Source organism: Camelus ferus, chromosome 7 (assembly GCF_009834535.1).
Source record: "Camelus ferus isolate YT-003-E chromosome 7, BCGSAC_Cfer_1.0, whole genome shotgun sequence".
In the NCBI taxonomy this organism is placed as follows: Eukaryota; Metazoa; Chordata; class Mammalia; order Artiodactyla; family Camelidae; genus Camelus; species Camelus ferus.
Window position 1 is genome coordinate 43,075,224 of NC_045702.1, and position 24,768 is coordinate 43,099,991.

The 24,768-nt window shown below is 37.5% G+C and overlaps 1 protein-coding gene across 1 annotated transcript in view; it reads left to right on the plus strand.

The window, feature by feature from the left end:
- The first annotated feature begins 252 nt into the window (after window positions 1–252).
- The window catches only part of HIBADH (3-hydroxyisobutyrate dehydrogenase), a 95,879-nt gene continuing 71,363 nt past the window's right edge, over window positions 253–24,768 (plus strand). The window contains exons 1-4 of the mRNA XM_006175698.2: window positions 253–440; window positions 8,227–8,387; window positions 15,945–16,054; window positions 18,497–18,618. Of these exons, the coding sequence (XP_006175760.1) occupies window positions 350–440; window positions 8,227–8,387; window positions 15,945–16,054; window positions 18,497–18,618 (484 nt within the window). The 5' untranslated portion in view covers window positions 253–349. The remainder of the gene's footprint in view (window positions 441–8,226; window positions 8,388–15,944; window positions 16,055–18,496; window positions 18,619–24,768) is intronic.

Consider the following 24,768-nt stretch of genomic DNA (forward strand, 5'->3'; position numbering starts at 1 on the left):
CCCACCCGCGGTCTGTAAGTGAGGGAGGGGCTTGAGGTGGGGCCAGGGTTCACGACGTGAGCGTCAGAAAAGGCCTCCTATTGGTGGTTCGCGAAGGGCGGAGGAGAGAGGAATTCTGATTGGTCTTCTTCCCTGTCCGTAAGGGGATTGACCGCCCAGGTCCCGCCGGGCCGCGCCTCTCCGCTCCGCGCTCCTCCCCTTGCGGGTAGGTGCCCGCCCCGAGCGGCAGGGCGCGTGCGCGTGCGGCCCCACGCCGCAGTCGGGCCCGCCCGCCGCACCACGCACCCTAGCAGTCAGTGGGTGAGCCAAGTACCGCGGAGGTCACCGTGGGGAGGCGGGGCGGGGCAGCATGGCAGCCTCCTTACGGCTCCGTGGAGCCGCCTCCGGCCTCCGATACTGGAGCCGCCGGCAGCAGCCGGCAGCGGCCAACCTTGCAGCGGGTAAGGACCTCGCACTTTTTCTCCCCATCCCTCCTCCGGCCGCCGGCTTCCCGCGCCCAGACTGCCAGAGAGGTCCTCTCACCAGAGGCACTGCGGTTGGATCGGGGTTTTAACCCAGCATTTTGGCTGGTTCCAAGGCCTGGCCTCTTCTGCTGCTGCGGCTCGCGCTGCTAGTCTTCCCCTCACTCTCCCCACCCCAGATCCAGATGAATGGGGTTCAGCGTCGTTTCGGGACTTAGGAAGCGGTGGGAAGAGCTTGGGGTAAAGGGAGGAGTATTTAGGTTCGAGCCGTGTTTCTTTGGAGTTAGGGTGTTGAGGACAACTGGAGGGCCCAGCCCCGGGGGCGACCCCTGGGCTTGCAGCGCTGGCTGACCTTTCAACGCCCCCAGGGCGCACCCACAATGAGCGCGCCCTCCAGCCGCTGGGCCTGATTTCTGTTTAACTACCTTAATTGTTTCCGATGTTTTTACACACGTGGCATCCGTATACAACCCGGGTGATCAGTCTTTCCCGCAAAGTTTTAAGTCACCCTTGACCGGCAGGGCGGGCTTCCCCAGCTTCTTCTCTGTAATTGTGCTACCTGAAGATGGCACTTCTGTCAAATTATTAACCAGAATGCTTTCAACGTCCTGAAAATTGTGACCTGAACATATTTTGCCCCTCTCCCCGAATCCCCAAACCACTGTAAGTTATGGAGGTTAACCATTGATTTAGGAAAAGGCAATTTTTAGACCCACAGAGATCTAATAGTCTTTCATTTTTCAGATGAAGACCAGAAGCCCCTTGGATGAGTGAGTTAGGATATCACAACAGGATCTAGAAAGTAGTTCTTTATTCTTCCTGATTCTTGCACTTTCGACCACAGCAGGATTCCTCTCTCATTGAAAAATTGGTTGATTTGTGGGTTCACTGCCATTGTTTCCCTGTAAAAAAATTTAGAGTTTTTACAATGCTGTGTTTTGCAAGCTCATGTACTTGGGATTTTTGAAAAAGCCCTGGCATTATTTTTTTTCTGATCTTTACTTGAAAAAAAAAGTAGCGGGCTGGGAGTTGAATTCTTAACAGCCTCCCTTCCTCCCCCTCAGTAAAACCTAAGCAGAAGAGTGAATTTCCTTTCTGGCTTGAAAAGGGAAAGCTCCGTGTGATGCAAGAGAACAGATGTCTGATACAGAATCACAGTAATAAGATACAAACTCAGAGAATTTGCTCAACTTGAGTGTAACCACTGTTTGAGCTACATGTGTCGAACTACAAAAAAATGCCTCTCACATTGGAGATACTTTAAAAAAAAAAAGTCACTTTTCTGCGGTAGTAAATGTAGCACCAGTTTTCACATCAATGCACAGTTCTTTCAGTTTTGATTAGTCAAGGAAGACATATGTGCTATTTAGTGGTTTTACAAGGTGTTCTAATGATATTTTAATGAACCCTTGAAGTACCTTTTAGAGTTATGGAAGTTCTTACAATTCATGGTAGAAGAGTCTGAGGCCTATGACTATAATAATTTCTTCTGTAGACTGGAAAGGCCTCCCTTGAAATGCTGGTAGATTTGTGACAAATTTTAGGTAGCTTTTTGTTTCTGATTTTGGTGATGATTGTTTAAAATACTTCAGTAATTGTTTTTACTCAGTGGAATTGTTTTAAATGTTTTTGTTAATTTTAATTTACAAGAGTGTTAACTTTTTTGATGTTGGAGTCTTAAAAAATTACATGCCAGTTTAGAGTCTACGGACATTAAGAAAAAGAACCATGTTCAAATAGTAACATTATTTAGTGTTCTGATTTCTGTGGAATGTTTCCCTCCATGGTACCTTTAAGATGTTTATATCATGTGGAAGGTAATATTGTAAAGACCCATACAGTTATTTACAGTTTGAAAAAAATGAGATCTAAAAGTTATTGGTTAATAGCATATCTTAATTTTAAAATACTTAAAGCATCAAAAAGGAAATAGAAAAATGAGAAATATTAAACTAGACATATATTACTATTTCATCACCATTTAATAAAAGTAAGTTTTGTGTTTTATCTTAATGTAATTAAATTTAGCTTAAAACTTTTTTGTACGGGCAAAAAAATTACAGATGTTGACCCTCTACAGTCATTGTGATTCACTAACATATGTAAGGAAAAAGAATGTGTATCAGATCATCTTAAAGTGATCACCTGACCAAAAGTGGAGTGGGAAAATTAACCAGCATTATACACAGAAATGGGGATACATTTTTTTTTTTATTGTTGGCTCTTTTTATGTATATGAAATCTACTTTCAAAATAGCACAACTCATTGCATAAATAAAATGTATAAAAAAATAGCTTTTTTTTTTTTTTTCACTTTACATTAGCTCTTAGGGTTGCATATGAAGCTCTGAAAAGTTGCACATGGCCCTGGGACCAAAAGTTGACTTTTAACTTGTGAAATTAATTACATAAGGAGAATACAGTTGACCCTTGAACAACATGGGTTTGAACTGCACGGGTTCGCTTATACATGGGTTTTTTTTTTTCGATGAATATGTACTACAGTTGGTTTAATCTGCAGATTTGGAACCATGGATATGGAGGGCCGACTGTAAATTATACATGGATTTTGTGTGGAGCATCAGTGCCCCAAACCGACTCATTGTTCAAGGGTCAATTGTATTTACAAAATAACCTGACCCAAATAACAAAGGCCTTTATAGAGTAAGTTACTACCCTTAGTTTAGTAACTCTTAGTCTTGATGCAAAAAGAATGCTTATGACATAGTATGTGATAAAGTTGGATAAAAAGTTGTATATATAGTATAGTCTAATAATACAATGAAAAAATGCATTCAGAAGACTAGAAGGGCTGTACAAAATGCTAATTGATTATTTTTGGGTAATGAGATTAACTTTTCCCTTGTGACTTCATACTTTTTTGTGTTTTCCAGTTTTCTACAATGAATTACTTTGATGAGAGAAAAAAATGTTTGGAAATGTAAGATAACCTATTACCAATTTTTGCATTTTGAAACTTAGGGTAGCCTGATTTTTGGTAGCGCTTCATGCTATCAAGATATGGATAATTTTGCCCATGTCTCATTGGAGAAAGAGGTCATAATCTATAAATATGTATAAATTTAGAAATTAACTGTGCCAAATTTTCTGGCTAGTTTCTTTACCAGTCAGCCATTGTCACCTTTGTGTTGTGTTGACTGATTTTCTTCCAGCTTCGTTTTATCTGTGATCTGACTCTTATTTCCACACACAAATGTGTGTGACTCTTTTATGGGAAGATGTAGTATTTAAGTTTGAAAGTTTGTGGGGTAATAATAATGCCATTATACTCTTGAATTTCTGCCCATTTGGGAACAAATTCTTCTGTATTGTCCAAGCACTCCTGATGTGTCACCTTAACTAAAAACTGTATCCTCAGGTACAGGGCATCCCTCAAAGTATTCTCTATACTTTTTCCAACTCTCTGGCTCTTTTAACCTTGTAGGCAAAAAGGGGCATTTGGCATAGCTTGTATCCCAGTGGTTATTGTTAGTAAAAATAGGAAATCGTACTTACTCTCAATTGCCAGGCTCTGTTTAATACTTCACATGTGTTGTCTCAAGTAGTACTTCCAATAACCTTCTGAACTAGTTACTCTTGTTGATAAAACTTAATGTCTGCAGAAGTTAAGTAACTTGTTAGTTCAAGGGCATACATCTGAGAAGTGACCTCACCTGGGTAGGAACTTAGGCCTTCTAAACTCAGAGAACTTCTTAAATGTTATCACCATCAGTAAATAACCTCTTCTCCTTTGACATCACATCATCTAATTATACTACCCTTTCTCTAACTTTACCACAAGCAAAGATGAAATGAAGAGAACAGCTGAGCCCATCTTAAACGCTTCATTTTCATTTTGACCCATTTGGAATTGGGCCTCATTATTCTTGACCTCAACTTTAACAACTAACAGCAGCACTCTACTTCAGCTCTTCTAGGATCTCATCACTGGGAATTGCTGTACTGCCAATATTTCAAAAACTGAACTGGCCTTCTGGTTGATATAACCCTCCTCTGATCCTTGTTCTGCTAACCAAATGGCTGTTTACCATCATTGCACCTTTGCATTTGAGCCCTGTCTTCACTCCACCCCCTACCCCCCATTTTATTAAGTTCCTCTCTACGTTTGTCTGTATCCAGCTTCACAGTTACTTATGATCAGGAATTTTGATGATGCCTTTTTTTTTCCCCCTCAATCTCCTGCTCTTATTCTGGGTAACCTCCATTGTCTATGGTCTGTCTTCTTCCTCCTGGCTGCCACTTACATAGTGACTGACAGGAGTTTGCTCATTAGATATAATCTTTTCTTTAATCTCTAGCTCATTCCCTATTATATATTCAGATTTTTCAGAGCATTTCCAAATCTTTTACTTGGGGCTGCCGGTCCGAGAACTGTCATTTGCAGGGAGATGGCATTACTATAATTGGTTTAGAAAGAATTTGGAACTTGATCCTGGATCTGGGAGGAAAGGATATTGAACAGTCAACCTGCAGTGTTTGTTTAATGGTTGCTGCAATACAAATTACCTTTGATAGATCCGCTTTATCACTATCTTTGGTCTTGCTTCAGTACTGACTTTTATCCCCCAAATGCCCATTTGATGAAACCTCTCTTGTCATTTATTCATATAACATTATTAAATGCTCACTGTGTGCCAATTTATTTATTTCATTTCATTATAACAGTAGTTATAAAAGTTACATGCTCATGGTAAAAACATGGTAAAAAAAGGTTATAAAATAAAAAATAAGAGTCTTTTTTCTAACTCTAATAAATCAGTCCAACTTTCTAGCTGTATATACTGTTTCTTATGTACCTTACAGAAATTTGGAAAAACTTAATGCATATATATTCTTTTTTCTCCTCATACACTGTATGTTATTTTATATAATGCCCTGCATCTTGCTTTTTTTCACTTAATAAAATATCCTGGAGATTTTTTCCTTGTGCTTTTAGATAGATAGGTCACATTCTTCTGCACTTTGTGTAGTATTTCACTGTATTGATTTTCTATGAATTATCAAGTGTCCTGTTAGTGTATATTTAGTTATTATGAATTAAGAGCCCTGTTAAGGTGTTTAGTTATTTACAATTTTTCTGTTGTTACAAACAGTGCTATAATAAAGTATATTTTGTGTTGTTCAGAGTTTATATATAGTAGCTGTTGGCAAACTGTGGCCCAATAACTGGGCCCCTATTTTTGTAAGCAAAATTGTATTGGAACATAAGCATAGCCATTTGTTTTTATATTGTCTGTGGCTGCTTTAGAACTAGAATAGATGAGTTGAATAGTTGTGCCTGAGGCCTCATGGCCCAAAGCTGAAATTATTTACTACCTCACCCTTTAAGAAGTGTGCTGACCCCTCACCTGTAGTATAAATTCCTAGAAATGAAATTACTGGGTCAAAGGGTATGCATATTTTAAATTTAAACTTTATAGTAAAATTCAAATGTGTATCTTTTTTCAAATTGCCACCCAAACAGTTGACATAGTTATAATTCTACAGTGTATGAGAGTATATGTTTTTATCAGTCCTTCCTTGCCAGTTGTGAGTTTTATCAAAGAAACCCGTTTGTCCAGCTGATAGGTTAAAATGGTATTATGTTGCTTTGTTGTTGTAGAAAGAGTGGAGGGCAGTTAAAAGTGAAGAACCTAGAGTCACATTGGCTGGATTTGAATCTTAGCTTTACAGCTTCGCAGTCTTGGGCATTTTATTTAAACTAACTTAAGTGTCAGGGATCTGAGCCTGAAGTTGGGCTTAACTATGGGATGTGGTGACACTGCTATTCATAAAGTGCTTCGTATAGTGTCCGGCATGTAGTAAAATTGCCACAAGTGTTAACTTTTATTATTCATGTTTTCTTGGTTTCCCTGTTTTTGCATATGCTCATGTGCATGCGCATTCCACTTTTATATGCAGTTCCCTTTGTTCCTACCCATCCTAGAATACTCAGGTCAAATGCTACCTTTTTCAGGTTCCCAAACCAGATGAGTTCTCCCTTTGTAGCAGCATTGTTTTTCATGCTTTATCATTTACTTTCTTGTTTTAGTTTTCCTCTTGGATTTTAAGCTGCTTGAGAGGAAGGACTGTGTGTCATTTGTGTCTTCGGTGGCGTCTGCCATGATAGTTGTTCCATGTTTGTTGAATTTGTGAATGAATTATGGCTCTACCTTGCCATACTTACTGTTTGACTTAGAGCAAATTGCCTGTTAAAATTAACTGCATTTAAATAACAATCTTCCTAGTTTCTGATGTTTTTGGTTAAATCATTCCTCTCCAAGCTTAACAGAGTGGTCTGGCACACTAATTATTAGTATTAATTAGAGTTCTTCTACAGAGTATACTTCTCATTCTGTTTAATATCAGAATAAAAAATTAAGTTAGGTCTCATTTCTCCATCATTCAACTCCTTGTGGACCAGAAAGTTAGGGACAGGACTCCTGTCACAGCCAGTGTGTTAAACTCAGCACTGCACAGGAACGACCCCCATCTTTAATGGCCAGGTTAGAGGCAGTCATGGAGTTCATAAGAATTAAACATGCTTCTAACCCAAGAAGCCTTCTATTTCTTAAGCATTAAGGCTTCAAAAAATTTGCTTTTAGGAAATCTCATTACATTCAGGTTAAGTCAAAGGAAGAGCAGGGATCCATCAGTTGAGAGGATCTGAAACTTAAAAGGGTGACTATGACAGTTGGTGAATTGCACAGTTTTAAAACTGCAGTCCTTGAAAGAAAAAGGAAAAATACAGCTGGGAAATGATAGAGGAAAGAGCAAGTGGAGTTATTTCTCTGTCTTCTCTCACTAGACTGTGAGATTTTGAGGACAAGGACCAGATCCTGCATGTGTCTGTCTCTGAGCTCTGTCATGGTACTTCACGCAGTAAATATTTGTTGAGTGGAGTTCTAAATCTGGAAATGGAGAAGTAGTGTCTAATGTTATTTTCATGGTAATGCAAAGCCTGTCTACTCTCTTGCAAAAAGCATTACCTTGAATTGTATTCCCCAGTGTGAGTTAAAAAAGCCTTTTGTGAAAAGGAAGAAAATCAAATAAAACAAAACCTGCATAAAAAGTTTTAAGAAGTTTTCCTTTTCTGTAAATGGAGATTCCTCTTCTCAGAAAGTGCATGGAGTTGTTAGCCCAAGTTCCTGTTACCCTTGCCATGCAAAGCCCATGGATATGTCCCCCTTCTTTCTCCTAGGACCCCATTTATAAACTGTGACTTTAGGCCAAAATGCTTTCTTGCGGGTTTAACATTTTATTAAGATTGTTGTTATATCATTGGAGGGGATGGTTTCTGTAAGTGTAGAGGTGGGAAGGCAAAAAGTTTTCCCATTCTTGGACCTTGTCCAAGATACAGGTTTTATTGAATACTTTCAAAAAAACTTTTTAATACACATTATTAAAGAAGATAATTTAGATAAGAGGAATCTAGGACACGTCACCTAACAGGTAAAGTACATAATAGGCATTTAATAAATGATAACATTATTAACTTTACTGTTAAAAATGGTAAAGGGATGTTACAGAGGTAGAAAATAGAAGAGAGATGGCTTCAAATTTTATGATTGTTTCCTGGAGAACTAAATAATTAGAAGTTAGTCTGCCGGTATGATGTTGATATCTTCAAATGATCGTTAGTTTAAAAGTAACCTTTAAAAATCTTTTTTAATAGAAAAATCCAAATGACAATTATTAATATTGAGTGAATATGTACAATAAAGCATGTTATCTGCTCCTGTTGAAAATAATGTATTGAAATCAGTGTGTTCTAGGTCAATGGCTTCTAAGACTCCTGTTGGATTCATTGGAGTAGGCAACATGGGGAATCCAATGGCAAGAAATCTCATGAAACATGGCTATCCGCTCATTATTTATGATGTGTTCCCTGATGCATGCAAAGAGTTTGTAGATGCAGGTGAACAGGTAAGACCTTTCCTTAAGGTTTTTTTTTAGATTTTGATATTTAAAAATGACTATACATTCAAATAAGTGATAGCTTCTTAGATGTATACATAATTGATTTGTAAAGCTAATTCATTGTTAGTTTTATTTCTGTATGTAATATTATATATGTATATATTCTATATATTATATAAGATGTAAGATAAGTGTACTCACACATACATACACACGCACAGGAGACAGTGTACTAGTCACTGAATTTAGAGTTTTCTTTTTCCAAAAATGAAGGAAATTCTTCTTGTACAAGTTGTAGAGTGGTAACTGAGGACTGAATGTAATCCCAGAACTGGGAGAATACTACAAAATTCCTGAGAAATAAAGAAAAAGTTTAGAGAACAAATAGACAGTCAACTTCTGGATAACAGACTTGAAATAAAGACTGAGAAATGCGACGCCTACGTAAAGAGCATCCCGTTTGCAGAGCCGAGTGTCCTCCGCCTCCCTCCCTTTGCTGGTTTGTTTGCCGTATGGGGATGGCAGCAGTGTTGTTTGGGGATGAGTGAGTATCTTCTTGGAACTTTTCCAAGGGTGGTGCTGTGGCTGCTTATGCTCATACAGTCTCTGAATATTAACACTGACACCAGTCCAGCAGGCTTACTCATGACCTTAAATAGCTTAGGGACTTAGTAGACTTGTTGGAGAGATTTGATTCACCCCAGACTGAATAACGTTCCAGAAATTTGTGTGTGTGTGTGTTTATGAAAATTCACATGCGTTTCTCTTTCCCTTCCTACCCCCTTCAAATAATAGGTGGATATTGAATGGAAACTGATATACCCTAGACTGGCAAAGCAGTCTTAACAAAACAGGTGATAGGGCCTTCACTAATGTACTAATTTAATGTTTCTTTAGTACTTTCTATGTGCTAGGCACTGGGAATATAGCCTAGAACAAAATAGTCACAGTTTACCTTTGAGGACCAATAGGAGGTGTTAGATTATCAAATCACACAAATACGTGATTTCAAACTGTGAAAGTTGAAAGAAAAAGACTCTCATCGGTTTTCAGTAAAATATGCATTACGCTGGGTGAGAGGGCAGTTAGGGAAGTTCTCTCTGAGACTAGACATTTAGGCAACACAAGAATAAGGGGCTTTTATCCAAATGAAGAATGAGGACAAAGGAGCAATTTTATTTAAAAATGGAAGCCTCAGTCACCAGGTTTCTAGAGATTTCTACCTGAGGTCAACTGATATAGAATGAGTACCTCCCATATGTCCAGTAGTCCACCTAATCCTGTGGAGAGTAAACCAGGTTGAATTGGATGTGGCAACGTATTAGATGTGTCTCAGGTGGCAAGACTAAATAACATTTTAAGAGAGTTTCTACTAAAATTATATTCTGACTATAATAAAGTGCTGAAGCAGTTTTTGAGGGGAAAAATAATAAGTAACTATTAAGAGTTATTTCATTTCTGATAGAGAACTACATAAATATTGAGTATAATCTTTGCATATCTACAAACAGAACTGCTGTAGTCTTAAATGAAAGTCATGGAGACAAGATCTCTCAGATTGCTGAGTAGAAATCAGAAGGTTCTAGGACACAGACTCTGTTATTAGATTTTTCTTCTTTTCTTCCTTGAGATGTGTAAGTGGGTGTGAGGAAGGAAAGAAGATGGATTCTGGGTAGCTGCCTCTCCCTATCAGTGAAGAGTGAAGACTTGTCTTAGCTTCATGCCTGCAGCTCCCACCCCTGCCCCCAGCACTCGGTGGGAAAAGTTCTGTGGGTGGTTCACACTGAGGCGGCAAGCCTGGAAGGCAGAATGCTCTTTTCCCACGTCCCATCTCTCACATCTCTGGTTCCCTTAAGAGTCTTGACTCTAAGAGGTCCTCTGAGTATTGATTATAACAGCAATGGAGGTCAGGGGAATGTGAAACTTAGATAAATGAAGGGGGAAGGGTAGAGGGTAAAAAAGCTTTGGTCGCAGAGGGAAATACCCTGTCATAATAAAATGAAACATTTGTTGATAAATGATTTATGCTGGCCGCTTAAAAACCATTTTGAACAGTGGCAACGTCATTTGAATAAGTGTGATTTCCTAAAAGCCCTACTTTAAAAGGTAATGTTAATTTGGATGAATGACTTCTGATATATTAAAATGTCAGCATTATTATTTCATAGCTATATTGAGTTTAAATATGTTTCCTAAAAGAAAAGGTGAGTTTCATTCGACTACTAAGAAAAGATAAGATGGGATAAGATGAAAAAATGTCAGTGAAAACCTTGAAACTTCTTGCCGTTGTGTATGGTAGTGCAATGAATGGATTAAGAGTTCAGAAATTCAGAGTATGTTTGAGTTGACTTTTAGATTTTAAGGACAAGTGTCCCTTTCTTCTCCTAATGTGACTATTTCAAGTGAAGCTGATGAAATGGTAGCCAGAGGAAACGAAATCTTTTCCCCCAAAGTTTGCAGGAAAATCTGGTTAGTTGATTTCTTATGTCAGCTGTGCTTTCAGTGGGAAATTTGCAGGGAGAGAAAGTACCAAACTAGACATATCTGGATAGAAAAGCAGTCAACTGGTTCCAAATATCTTTGGACATCTCCTTGAGGAAGTACTCTTTCTTTCCTTCTTTCTTTTTTAAATAAGCAGGAACTAGGGATTTGTTGTTTTGTGTACCTGAAGAGTTGGGGAATGGTCTGAACCCAGGCACAGCTGAATTTTGGGCATAGATGTAATCAGATTCCTTTCTGTCTTGGATTCTTGGCTCTGCTTCCTCAGGCAGGCAGGCTCTTCTCTCCTGCGAGATGGCCACCTGCAGTTTTAGGTGAAGAAGTGTTTAGGATGTTACCAGCCTGGAGGTTTTTCTTCAAGCTGTACCTAATAGTAAAAAATACTACGTGGGTTATGAAGCAAATAAAAACTTTGACATGTGTCACGTGTCTGGTTGTATTTAACAAACTTATTCATGCCCTTACATGTTAACCAGTTCTATTAGGGTATTTATAATTGGTTAAATATGTTATTTGTTGTCATTTCCATAAAAAATTTGAGCCTTCCTCTTTCAGTGTCCCTTAATCAATCTTTATTTCTACTAAAAACTCAGTCTTAAACTACAATGCATCATTTTGACTTCTAGCATCTTGTCTAAGAATGTAACTCATGATAATTATCAAGCCCTTTGGTATTAGAAATCATGAGTCAATAAATTGTGAATGTATTGGTTAGTAAGCATAAACCCTGGAACCGGACTGTGGGGGCTCAAGTCACAGCTCTGTCATGTCCTGGCTGTGTGACTTTAGACAGATTATTTAACCTAAAATTTCTCATCTTATAAAACGAAAATAGTAATAGTACCTTCTTCTTAGTTGTAGAGAAGCTGGCGCATACAAAATACTATCACTGTTGCTACTACTATTACTACTGTTAATGATTGTTGCTTTAGCATCTATACCATATTTCTCCCAAATCTTCATTCCCCAACACCACACATAGAAACACACGACTGTCTTGGCTGAGTCACTGAGTCCAGAGTTATTTGGAAGAGAATTGTAGACATTTTTAAATGAAAGAATGACGATAAAAATTAAAACTAAATTAGGTGACAAGGGGATTTGACTGCATCTCTCCTTAATATATTCTGCACAGTCCCTTGTGTTCACTTTTATTTTACGGAAGATACCAATTTCTCTTTTTAAGCCTTAGTGTCAAGGGCATGTGACTTGTGCTTCATTTCCATTTTCATTTTCTAGGAATTTCCAGGAGGTGCCTCTGATCTGTGCCAAATGTCTTGGGACTTATGTACCATTTCTGTGTGAGTTTTCTGGTTGAACTAGGCTTAATTAGATTCTCTTTTGTTTTCTCTTTAAAAACTTGGACACCATTTTGTTGTTCCTGGGTTGTAACACTGAACATGTTTGGTTTAGTAATTCTCTTGGGATCTAATCTGGCAACCACTTGGGTCTTGTTAAATGAGAACTTTAAAAGCCTCTTGCTGAGTGGGCTTCATCATTGTTGACCAAATGTTTCAAGATGTAGGCACAAACTTTTTTGGTCAGTTTTTCAAATGTAGTGCAATTTTGAAATAACAATATGCTTTTCTGCTTGGAAAGATTGAAATACACTGAGTAGCAGGTTTAACCAAGGTCATGTTCATCTTGTTACTTTGCAAGTTTCTCTCACCCATTTGGTTTACTTGGAAGTGGTACTGAGCTCGACCTGTGTGCCTATTTTTGTCTAGAAGAGATAGCGAGATTTTCCTCTTTAGGTAATATCACTAAGTTAACTGTTGCCTCCTCATGGATATGTAAACAGGAGGTGCAGTTCCTTCTGATTCTTCTGGGCCCTGATGGGCACCGTAATGCCTCCCTTCCCTGACCCAGCAAAGCAGATTTTGTCTTTAATCTGTCAAGTCTTCTACTCTTTGTCTTGAACACTTGCCATTAATGCTTGCCAGTGTACAGATGAATCTAAATCCAGAGAAATTGGTTGCAAAAATTCTTAAAAGACTGTAGATACCATGAAGGGAACCAATCTCCTATAGTCAAAATTGAGACAATGGAAAGGTAGAGTCATCTTAATTCATAATGGTGTAAGAATGGGAGGCAGTTGGAATTAGCAAGACATCTTTCTGGGATGGCCTTGACAGTCAGAGCAGAGCCACGGTCCAAAGTCAGCCGGTCAGTGACTGCCTGAGATGTGGAGGTGTGGGTGTCCTGCTAATGCTATACATTTGTGCAGAGTCATTCATTGCACATGCTTCCTATCCCATCAGCCCTTTTTCACAGAGGCAGTATCTTCCTAGAACTGAAGGCTGCTAAATATGAAAAATTTCTTTGTGTAAGTTTCCTTTTACTTTGGAGATAGAAACCCTTAAAGATAATCCAAATCACTATTCTTATTTTGTAAATTCATACACGAAAGCCAGAGAGGTTAAGTGATTTGCACAAAAGCACACATGACTTAGTGGCTGAGCTGTAACTAAACCTGAGTCTCTGGCTTTCCAAATAAGAGTTCCTTTCACTGATCCATGATGTCTTTGCTTATCCATTCAATTAGCAAATGTAATTGAACAGACTCTAATTAGTTTGGCTCCTATAGGCTTTTGTGGTTAGTGTCAGACTGGCAACAAGGTTTGTTTTTTTCCTGCTAGCTTTTGAGTCGTGGCCAAATTTTGTTAGTCAATTATTTCAAAGTCTTGAAGTCATTACATGGAAGGCAAGATGATTTGAATAACTGGACACACATGTCTGTCTATCTGTCTAATAAACATGCCTTCTGTAGTGCAAATTAGAGGATGTTATTATAATGCAACAAATGTATATAGTCATTAGATATGGAGCAGTTGTAGCCAGTACGGTGGTGACATTGCAGCTATCACTATCATTGTGTGTTTTTTCCGGACCTGTGAGTTTTGACATTGCTTTCCTATATAATTGAGGGGTTAGCAGTACTCTGGCAACCCAAGCATCCCAAGAAGCAGATGCTAGGGATGCAGGGGGCTGATTGGCCACCCCATGCACTTGGCAGTTGCATGAATTGGCACTGCCAGTTCATGGGCACGAGAAGCTTGGAGGTGTGAAGTATTCCTAGATCTGTAAGCTAATTGTCGGTGCCCCTGAGGGCACCTCTCAAGGAGTTATCTAGATGGAATTGAATTTCCTTCAGTGGAAGAGACTCAGTTCCTAAGAGAAAGTCTGAAGTTGACTCTTCAACCTCATGGCTTACTTGCTGCAGTCCCTGAAAGATCAGGGAGGATGAAGCTGCAATAGGAGGAAAGGCCAGTGAAAGGTATGCCACCGTTTTGCATGTATTTAACACTTCATTTAAGTGGGATGAACAGATGGGGCTCTCTGTGTTACCCATGTTCTTGACACAGTCCAGGAGTAGAGAATTATGACTCCTACAAGTTTTCTTTTCTTATCTCCTCATCTTACTGAGCTGCCCCCCCCCCCCCCGAGTAAACTTGAATTGTTTGCCAGGAAATAGTTGCTTCTTTTTGAATCTCAGTATTTATTTGGGTAGGAAAGGTTTTCCTCTCACTTAAGTATTTCTTTGTAATTTGGTGGAAAAAAAATTTTTTCCAGAATTACTTGTGGTAAATCCCTGTTATATACCAAAATATACATGTTGAATGTGCCACGTTGTAGACTCTTAAAATGCTGTATTGCCTTTAGAATGAAACATTGAAAGAATCTGAGATATTTTATATTATCATTTAATGTTAATACACAAAGTGATAGGATACTTGATTGTCTGAAATTTTAAAGTACACATTATGAAATTACTTTGTGTTAAAGCTGCATTTATCCAGACTTGATTTAGAAGCTGCTAGTCTCATATGGAAAATTGAAATGTAATTACTTGTAGCTTGTAATATTTAGATTACATACTATGTTTGGCTTCTCATTCTTTCACTTTCATCAACTTCACATCAAAGACAAAAAGAAAGTGTTCTGTATACTTCCAGCACGTGAATAGTAGAGGCATTCCCATTCCTAAGATGCTTACTGCCACTTCATGTTTCCTAGTAGAAGATGTGTCAATTTCTAATACATATGTAAATCATCCTACGGAGAAATCTTCGGTTATCCTCATGATAGTCTTTTGTCTTTTTTTTTCAAAGAAAGAAAGGGCTTTGGAAAGGAGCTTTTGTGACAATTGGGGTCATGGATTCTTCCTGTTAAAGGAGAGTTTGAGTCAAGAAGTGAGCTCCTGGTCTCTTCTGGCCTCTCTGGTTGCTAGCCGGCTGGCCAGGTGTATCATGCTGTATATATGTGAGAGAGCGGGGTTGGGGAGAATGTGGGTGAGGGTATGTATACCCACCCATGTACACATATGTACAGAGGATGGACAGAGCAGCTTTCCTCTACAGTATATTCGTGATCATCATGAAAGCAGATATCAGGGTTGCAGGGAGAGTGTACCTTGATGCCTCTTGGTGTGTCTTTCTTGCGTATGTGGTTTCCATACGAGTCCTGGCAGCTCTCAGGCTTCATGGTGGTATTTGCAGTCAGTGCAGTTAAGGCTTATGTCCTTGTCCTGAATTTTTCTTGTCTGAATCAGGCTTAATTTTTTTTTTCCCCTTGAAAATAGACACTGGAGGATAGTGGTAATGGGGGCTTGAGAATTTACTAGGGGATTTTGAAATAACTGGTGAATCCTGTAGATTGGCTACCAGGTCTGTTGTGCCAGAATGCTTTTCTTAGTGCATCTACCCAAAAAAAGTATGCTGTTTAAGAATCCATGTTGGAGGAATCCCTGAGAAGTGTGTCTGTTCCCAGGACTGTGAAGTTTTGCCCTTTTCCCCCTCAACTCATTTCACACTTTTTAAAAGTAAACAGTGGATGTGATTGATTCCATAGAAACTCCATCTGTATGTGTGTGAAGAATGGACTCTATTTTAGGCAGTAGGTTTGTTTGTTTGTTTGTTTGTTTGTTTTTTGTCATTTGAAAATGGATTAGTTTTTATTCACTGTCACTATTACAGGGGTGCATAAAAAGTGGATCCTACTTGTGCTCTAGAAGCTGCTTACATTTTAATTGAAATAATGTGCCTTTGCAATTTTTTTTTGAAGGTAGTGTCTTCCCCAGCAGATGTAGCTGAAAAAGCTGACAGAATTATTACAATGTTGCCCACCAGTATCAATGCAATAGAAGCTTATTCTGGAGCAAATGGAATTCTAAAGTATGTATTTCTCAACTGTAGATATTTTTCTGTTAATGATAGTTTATGAATTTCACATTTGTTAGAACTGTTATGAAACTGCAGTTATGTTTGTTAAATCTTCTTGTACTGTTTTCTTATGTCTTAAAAGTCAATGGTGTGGTTTCTCTCTCATTGTAAAGGGTTTATTTTTCCCTGAAGTCAAGTATGTGACTTTTGGGATTGATTTTTTTTTTGTTCTTTTTTTTTGCTTCTGTTTCTTTCCTTTCACTCTTGCATTAAACTTACACTTTCATTGGTAACATGTTTAGGAGACTTTTCAGGTTGCATTTTAAACTGTACAAATGTTACAAGCATAATTTTCTTATGGTTTATGGAAACTCAGGAAAAGGTTTCTATGAAAAATAAAACCAAGCATTGGAAAGAACACCATTATTTAAAATTCATTATATAATAAAAGTTATTGTATGTCCTCTGGGTTAGTACATCTGTAGTAAGAACTTTGAGAAGTTGAAATTAAAGATTAGCAGTAGCTCTTTAAATAATATGTGATTTAGGTTAGAGTTTCCTACCCAGTGCCTGGCTTCCCTGGCTTTGTGAACCTTTTGGTTAATTGCTACCTATTGCCAACCCTTGTGGTTATGTTGGGATGACAGCGGTTGAATTCCCAATTTAGTTTTCTGGTCTTACTAATTCCTGTCCCTAACTTGTTTTGTTGTTGAATTTCAGCAAAAAGCTAGAACAAACTGGTAGGCATTGTAGACACATGAAGGGCTAAAAGAAGAGTTTAACTTCCTGAGTCTGTAATATATGAAATTTGAGGTTTTTGGGAAATTGAATTGCTTTGGAAAATTAACAGACTTAGAAGCAAAAAACACTTGAATACTAGGCAGAAAGCTGATAAGATAAATGTTTAGATTTCAGGGAAAGTTGAAAGACACTTATTTTGGATGGAGCCCTCAGGCTCACAATGTGTGTGGTCCTGAGGTGACCTAGCTGTCTCATTACCTACTCTGTTCCAATTATGACCCTGCTTTACTGCTCAAGGAAAAGTTAACTAAAAATTTTGTAGCGACAAAATCCTACGTTTATTAATATCCTTAATTAAGAAATATGGTGGCCAGCCACCAGGGCAGTTTTGTCTAGGGAGTGCTTTGAAAGAGTAAGGCTGTACATTGAACTGTAATTTGCTTCTCGTGGGTGGTTCTTTATTTTCTTTTGGGTCAGGATCATTTCTCCACACCCAGTGCATGTATAATTTTTGAGACGATCACCCATTTGCTTAAAGATTTAAGATCTTAAAAATATGAATATCACAGAAGACTGGTAAACTTAATTCTTATCTTTTAGGTTATATAAAGTGAAACTCCACACACTGAGGTGATCTATAACAGAGTATGCTATTTCTTTTCTGTGGAATATACCCAATCATTGCATTTTGATCAGAATAATTCATATGTCTAAAATTGTTCTTTAAAGCTTTTGTGTGCTATTTTTTTTCTAAGAAAAACATTTTCTTTTTTTGTAGTTTTTAAGCAATGATTTTCTGTTTTCCCTTCAATATTTATATTTATTCAGTTCTAATTTTTCAGTCATAATTATGATTAAATGTCTTCCAGGTTAGTTTATCTGTAGTGAGAACTTTGAGAAGTTTGATTTAAAGGTTAGCCATACCCCTTTAAGTATAATTTAAGTCAGAGTTTCCAAGCCAGTGAATCCATAGATAATAGACTGTAGGGAACTATATAGGTATATAGTCTGCATTTATAGTATAAACAAAGCTGTTTTACTTTAAGAATATCATTTAAATATTGATATAAAATATGATATATGAAAAGACTCCTCCCCTCTTTCATCAATGTATGTATATGAATTTACCATATAGAATAAAAAGACTGAGATTTCTAGGTCCATTTCTATATTTTTCTTTCTGCCTGTTTGATGTTTTATTTTGTCTTTAAAAAGTTACAGTTATTAAAGAATATGCCATCCTAAAGCTAATGGCTAAATTTTGATTGCTTTTGTTCATTCTACCTAGTGGAAATGAAATGGAGATGTGAAATTTGCAATATGACTTGTTAAAGACAAGTAAATTACTTTTTAAAGAGACCCAGTTACTTTACAAACAAAAATTTAAATCCTACCAAATAACCCTTTTAAAGTTAATAGGTGTTTTAAATTGCTTACATCTTAGCCTGAAAGCAGAATTTATGCTGTGTAGTTTATTAGATTATTTTTGTTTGAAAGAGTTTGAGTTTACTTTGAACTATAATTGATCTGAAAATAAATTTGAGATTTTTGAACCGGTTCTAATAATGTTTTTAATATTAAACCAAAGACCTCCTTGATATCTGGCAGCTTTTACATTCTGAATGTTTATTCAGAGTTGTAAACTATATTTTTCAAACTATGAAACTATGGTGTTTTTAAAAAACTATATTTTTGTTTATTTTGTTTACTTAGGAAAGTGAAGAAAGGCTCATTATTAATAGATTCCAGTACTATCGATCCTATGGTTTCGAAAGAATTGGCCAAAGAAGTTGAGAAAATGGGAGCAGTTTTCATGGATGCCCCTGTTTCTGGTGGTAAGTGGTAGCTAAAATACATGCACCCCTATTCTGTTTGTCAAAGTAACAATTACAATTTTGTGGTCCCCAAGATATATCGAGTTATTTTTAGAGCTGTTACAGATTCTCAATTCCTCATTAAAAATAAAAACAAAGCAAAACTGACTTATATTCCAGTTTTTAAAATTCACATTCTTCTACATTGTGGAAGTATGAAAGTATGTCTTTTAAGTCTCTGGTTTCACAGCACAATGCCTGGAACATAGTTATCTTCAATAAATATTTAAAAACTTGGGTTCAGTTCAGTTGGAAAAACGACCGTATGAGATAGACAGAACAAGTAGTGAGGTTCCCACTTTACCAAGGATGGAAGTAGCACCCAGAGGTGTTAGGTAACTATCTCAAGACTATGTTAGTCAGTGGCAGAGTTGCAGATACATCCTCAACTATTAGCTGAAGGCTAGTTTCTAGTTGAAGCCGAGAAAGATGAGGCTGAAGAAACTAGTTATTTGCTCAAGACTAAAGCTAATTTGTTTCATATTCTACTGCATTAGGAAATACTATTTTCTTATAAACTAAGTTCTAGTTTATTCTAAGAGAGAATTAAAGATTGCTAAATGGAAGGCTGTTCTTTAAACTGTAAAATCTTTCTCATTATTTGGCTAAAAGCAGCTAACAGCTAATGTGGTGAACTATTACAGTAATGGCCCTTTATAGATTACAGCTCTCATTCTACACTGTGTATCTACTCCATCCAACTCCGGGCTTAGCCATCCGACTTGCTTTGGCTAGTGGTGTATTAGCAAATGTTACACAAGGATGGACTTCAAAAGCACTTTGTATATTGAGGCTTGCTCTGTCTTGCTGCTGGAAACTCTTCCACTGCTGCATAGAGAAGCCTGGACTAGCTTGCTGGAGAGATGCACTAACTCTCCAGTGTGTAAGTGAGGTCTTGTTGACTGTCTAGCCCGAGTCCAGTTCCCAGATGACTGAGCTGCATTACTGACCTCAGGCCTGACCAATAAATGAACTGCCCAACTAGCATGGTCTAAATTGCTCACCCCCAGAATTATGAGCAAATAAGGCCACTAGGTTTTGGCATGTGTGGTATGTAGCAATAGATAACTGATGGAGCCAATGTAGTTGCTATTTCTGTACTTAGGTAGAAGTGTTTGTTATTTATTGTATCGACTAGTGTGCTACCTGTGCTGACAAAACTCTTTCTGAAGGAGAATTATTATAATGCAGTTAGTATAAAAGCCAATTTCAATGCCAAAGCTTAGTTGCTAAAGTGAAGTTTTATTATTAAGCTATTCCAGAAAAGAGTTAGGTTTGCTATTAACAGGTCCCTGACTTATGCCTCTGTATTTCTGATTAAAAGGAGATTGTTTGACTAAATGTTGCCTAAGTAACTACCTTGTTGAGATATGAGATACACATGTTTAGTAACATCTGGGAAAGTAAGTTGGTAAAACTCAGTGTCATTAGGATGTTCCCGTGGACTGCTAGAGTTAAAGTATGTCTAGCTTTTAAGTGTTTTTTGTACTCTTAGAATTGAGCTTTATTATTGGAAGGGACCTTAGCAACACTTTAATATGACTGTTATTTTGTAGATGGCAAACTGAGATTTAAAAAGGGTAAGTGATTTCCCCATGGTTCTCCAGCTTGATAGCAGATCTAGAACTAGCATCTTACTCTCCCAGCTCACTAAGGTTTCCCCCACACTGCCAGACCCTATTCCTTTCAGTGGCCTTCTCTCTTTTCTTATCAGTTGCCTACTGTTAACCCCATTTCTAAGAATTTTATCTCCCTCACTGGCTGGTCCTCTGTCTTCTGTCTAGCTGACAGGTACTGCCTGCAGTGAAACCCTTGGGGAGTGAGGGGAAAGAACTGCCTTCTTTTCTAACCCTCAGAGGCTGCCTTCTAATCTGGAAGAGGCCTGACACTTCTGTTCCAGAGTCACTTCAGAAGAAATGGTTGAGAAGCCATTATTCTGGAATCTGAAGAACTCCAGAGAGATTTGGCCAGTCCTATTGTGTTGCCCCCATCCTGGAATGTTATTAACTGCCTATCAAGGAGGCTTTTGTTCTGGAGATGGGTTGGGATAGAACCAAAGTTTTTTGCGTTCTTCCTCTTTGGGATCCATCTGGTTACTGTGCTTAATCAAACCTCCAGAAAAAGAGACATTAAAGCAGTATCTTGGTATGTATCTCTAACATGTTTGAGCTTGACTGGGACAGGATCTGTTCCTAGGTATAAGGACTTGGATTTGAACAGCATTATACCTGAAAGCAGAGGGGAGAGGGGATTGTTTTATATGTAATAGGCTATTTTCCATGCCCTTCTTCTGTGTTCCCATAGTACAGGATCTGTGCTGTTGCGAGGGCCATTGTGTTAAGCTTATGTTTATGCCTGTTTATTCCACTGCTAGACTCTGAGGAGGGCAGATACCATCTTTTTTTAAACTTTCTATCACCAGTGTGTATCTCCAGGTGGGCATTTAATAAAGTATGGTTGATAAAATCAAAAATCTTCTTTTTTTTTTGATTCAAGATTAATGTCAAGTACTTTGAGCCTTTCTGCAGTTATTTCTCACTCCCAAGCTGTTCTCTAGGTTATTATCTCCAGATTATTGACCTCTCCCTGAGGTTAAACTATGTAACTGCCTCTATATTCTAACATCAGTCAGATAGTAAGTATTTGACTGTGTTCAAAATCTTGATTATAATAGTAGGTGCCACTGGGAAGTGTGATTGTGATCAAAGTGGTGGAGTTAGGCTAAAAGAAGTAGAATAATATTCAGAACAACTTAAAGAGTAAGTTCTTAGATTAGACATTTAGAATTTACGAAAATATATTAATAAAACAATTTGCAAATAGTTACAAAATGCAAAATAATACAGTACAGCAGTATTCCCAATACTTAGCAACCAGAAAGGGAACTCTTTATTAACAGTCTGATCACAGCGACATGCTAGGCAGTGTAGAAAAACGATGTCTTTGCCCTATCCGAGGTGGCTGTTAATACTTAATTTGACTCGGTTTATATTCACCTCTATGGCTATTTAAAGAGAGAGCGTAGCACCAGATTTGATTTATGTTGCTGATTCCAGGGCAGGAGAAGGATTTTTCATTGTGGAAATGGAAAATTTATGTTAAAGATCAACGAGAAACCTAGTAGATGATTCCCAGTTACATCAGAGGGGAACCAGTGGAATTTACAAGTAGATTTGACAGTTCTTTAGTAAATATTCTTTAAGCAAGGAAGAAAGGAAACTGTTTAGCTCATATAATCCTCTTACCGTCTTTAGTTTCATTTTTCATTGTATTTCTGTTAACAAATTAAAAGAAGTTTACTTGGATATTAGGGAGAGCCAGGAACTTAAAAGTAACTCTAAAAATGAAGGTCTTCATTTTTTCTTTAATGAAATGTCTTAAATTATTATATTTACATAACTCTTAGAAGATTATATACTGTTTTCTGATTATACACTCTAATCTTCTCTATTACGCTGACAGCACCTTGATAGCAAGGGACATGCTTCATTCCTCATTTCATGCAGTAAACATTTTTGGGTACTTCCTATGTACAGGTATATTCTAGGTACTAGAGTTAGAACTTTAAAGATATTCAGTGTCTTTTGCATCATGGAGCTTATGATGTAGTAGCAATAGAGAGAATAAACAAATGAACAAGAATAACTTCCATGATAAGTACTATGAAAGAAAAAAGGCAGAGTAAACAGTTAAGGAGACAGAGACTGAGGGGAGGGCCTTTTGACTAGAATGGACAGGATGCCTTTTCTGGGGAAGTGACATTTAAGCAGAGATCTGAATGCACAGGTCCAGGGGAAGAGTGTTTTTGGTGGAGGGAGGTGCTCTGTAAACACACTAGGGCATGAATATGCTTGGTATGTTTGTGGAACCTTTATCTTTGTATCACCAAGACTTAGGAGGTAGTTTCCCTCAGAGTCAGTTAAACTGAATCACCTATACCTTGACTCCTCATATGTCTAATGCCATGCCTTTGTTTAACAGTTTGTCGTTATGAAAGTAAAGCTAACTGGGCCTTATGTCAGTTAGCCCATGGTAAGTATGATGTAAGTATGATGCCCTAATCTGTTTATCTGTCTTGTGTAAATCACATCTTTATAAAAGGCGTAATCCTTCTTTAATGTGAAGTGTTTAGTCACACCATTTTGGGCACATGTTTTTTTTTTTAGTGTGGAGTAGATCTGCTACTACAGAGTTAGTTCCAGTTTGATCACCTCTCTTGTATAATGAATGCTAGACATAAAGCAAATTAAAAACTATTGTTTGTGACTAATGACCAAATACTGTTCAGTCTGCTCCAAGGGCATAATTACAGCATTTAACTGTGCTTGAATAATTGAAGAATAAGCTCACTGATTGCCTAATACGTCTGTTGGTTTGCACAGAAACCTTGACTATGTGACTATGAAGTGGCACTTGTAGTTAGTTAGCCCAAGGCTTTCTGTGCTGGCAAGCCTCATTGATTTGCTAAATTGTATTGCTCTGGTTAGGGATTAAAGTCAGAATTAAATAATTGAACTTGCGTGTATATGTTTGTGTAACAGTTCCCTACCAGGAAATCAAATTTTATACTCTCCTTGGCTGGGTTAAGTTTTAGTAATTTGTCTGAGGTATTCTTAGTATATGAATAGCAAGCACAAAACCTATTAAGGAGTTTCTCTTACAGTGCTAGACTTGCTTGCTAAATTCTTCGATGAAAGTCTCATATAGACTCCATTATTGTTTCTAAAATCAAGTGTTCACTCTTGGCCTTTACTGCTCACTGGACTGGATACCTACTGTTTTTCCACTTGATCTGTATCTAATTTATGGTAAAGGGAGCACAAAAACAAAAACTTCATATTTTGGCACATAACACCACTATAGTTAAGGGTCTGTTGGCATTTCCATTAAAACATTTTCTTAGAGAGGTTTATAACTTGGCAATCTTACTTGGCTTTGGGCTGAAACATTGCTATTTCTGTCCAAAATCAAATTCTTTTTACCAAATTTCATATAACTGAATTTGCTGTGATTTATAATGTGTGGAGGGGGAAGGGCTATGGCAAGCTGTTTGATTACACAGTAGTATTCTGTGCATTGTGTATTCTTACATTTTAGTCTTACCTCAGTAAGATTTTATTTTTTGAGATGTTTTGAAATAAGTTGTTTTAACATGATTAAGATAATTCCTCTTCATGGGTTCTTCCTTTTAAAGAATTGTACTACTATTGTTTAAATGATGAACTTCTATTATTTATTATAAATTTTAAAGGGCTTTGTGGCATTGACTTTTGTGTGGGAGACTTGAATTATTCTGCGTTGAAAACTATCAAAGTAAGCCTCTCCTTGGTCTGATTTGGTGCTATTCAAAGCTTTAGTAGTTGAAATAATTAAAATTTTCTTTAACTTGATTTGATGGACAAATCTATTTCCTTAGAAATAGAATAAGATCATCAGTACCAGTACACCAGAAATGGGTTAATTATGTTAACCATTTACATTTACTCATAATTTTGCTTATTACCCTGTATCCATTCAGTATCTTTTTTGTCTCTGGAGGATACCTTTTGCCTGGGATCTTCTCCAGTTTGCACAAAGTGGTTCAGAAATGTTTGGTAAATAAATTCCAAGGATTTCTTTGAAATTATTCCCAAAGAGGTGCCCATAAAAACCTCTTTTTTCATTCTTTGGCACGCCTGAGACTCCCTTACAACAGTTGTCATGGACAGGAGTCCCTACATGAGGTGTTAATGAGTTCTTAACACATTTAGAGAAGACTGCTGACTCACTGCCCATGGTAACAGTTGAGACAGCTTTAATAACTTGTCTACTAAGAAAATAGTAAAAGAATGGTTAGAGAAGGCAAGGTGATCACTTCCTCCGTGTTTGTATTATTACTATCAGTTATTGTTAGTAATAATCATTACTGTTAACAACAACCTAGTTTATTTCTTAGAACTTACTCTCTTGCAGTTTGCAGTTCCCTCATCTCCAAATCTGTAGGGCAGATTTTAACTGCACTGCAATTTCCAGTCAAGTAACTGTTACCAGGGTTGCTCTTACCAGGCTCTGTCCTGTGGTGGAGGAACACTGTGTTCTCCTCACATGGTTTTGTCGGAAAGTGCATGGGTA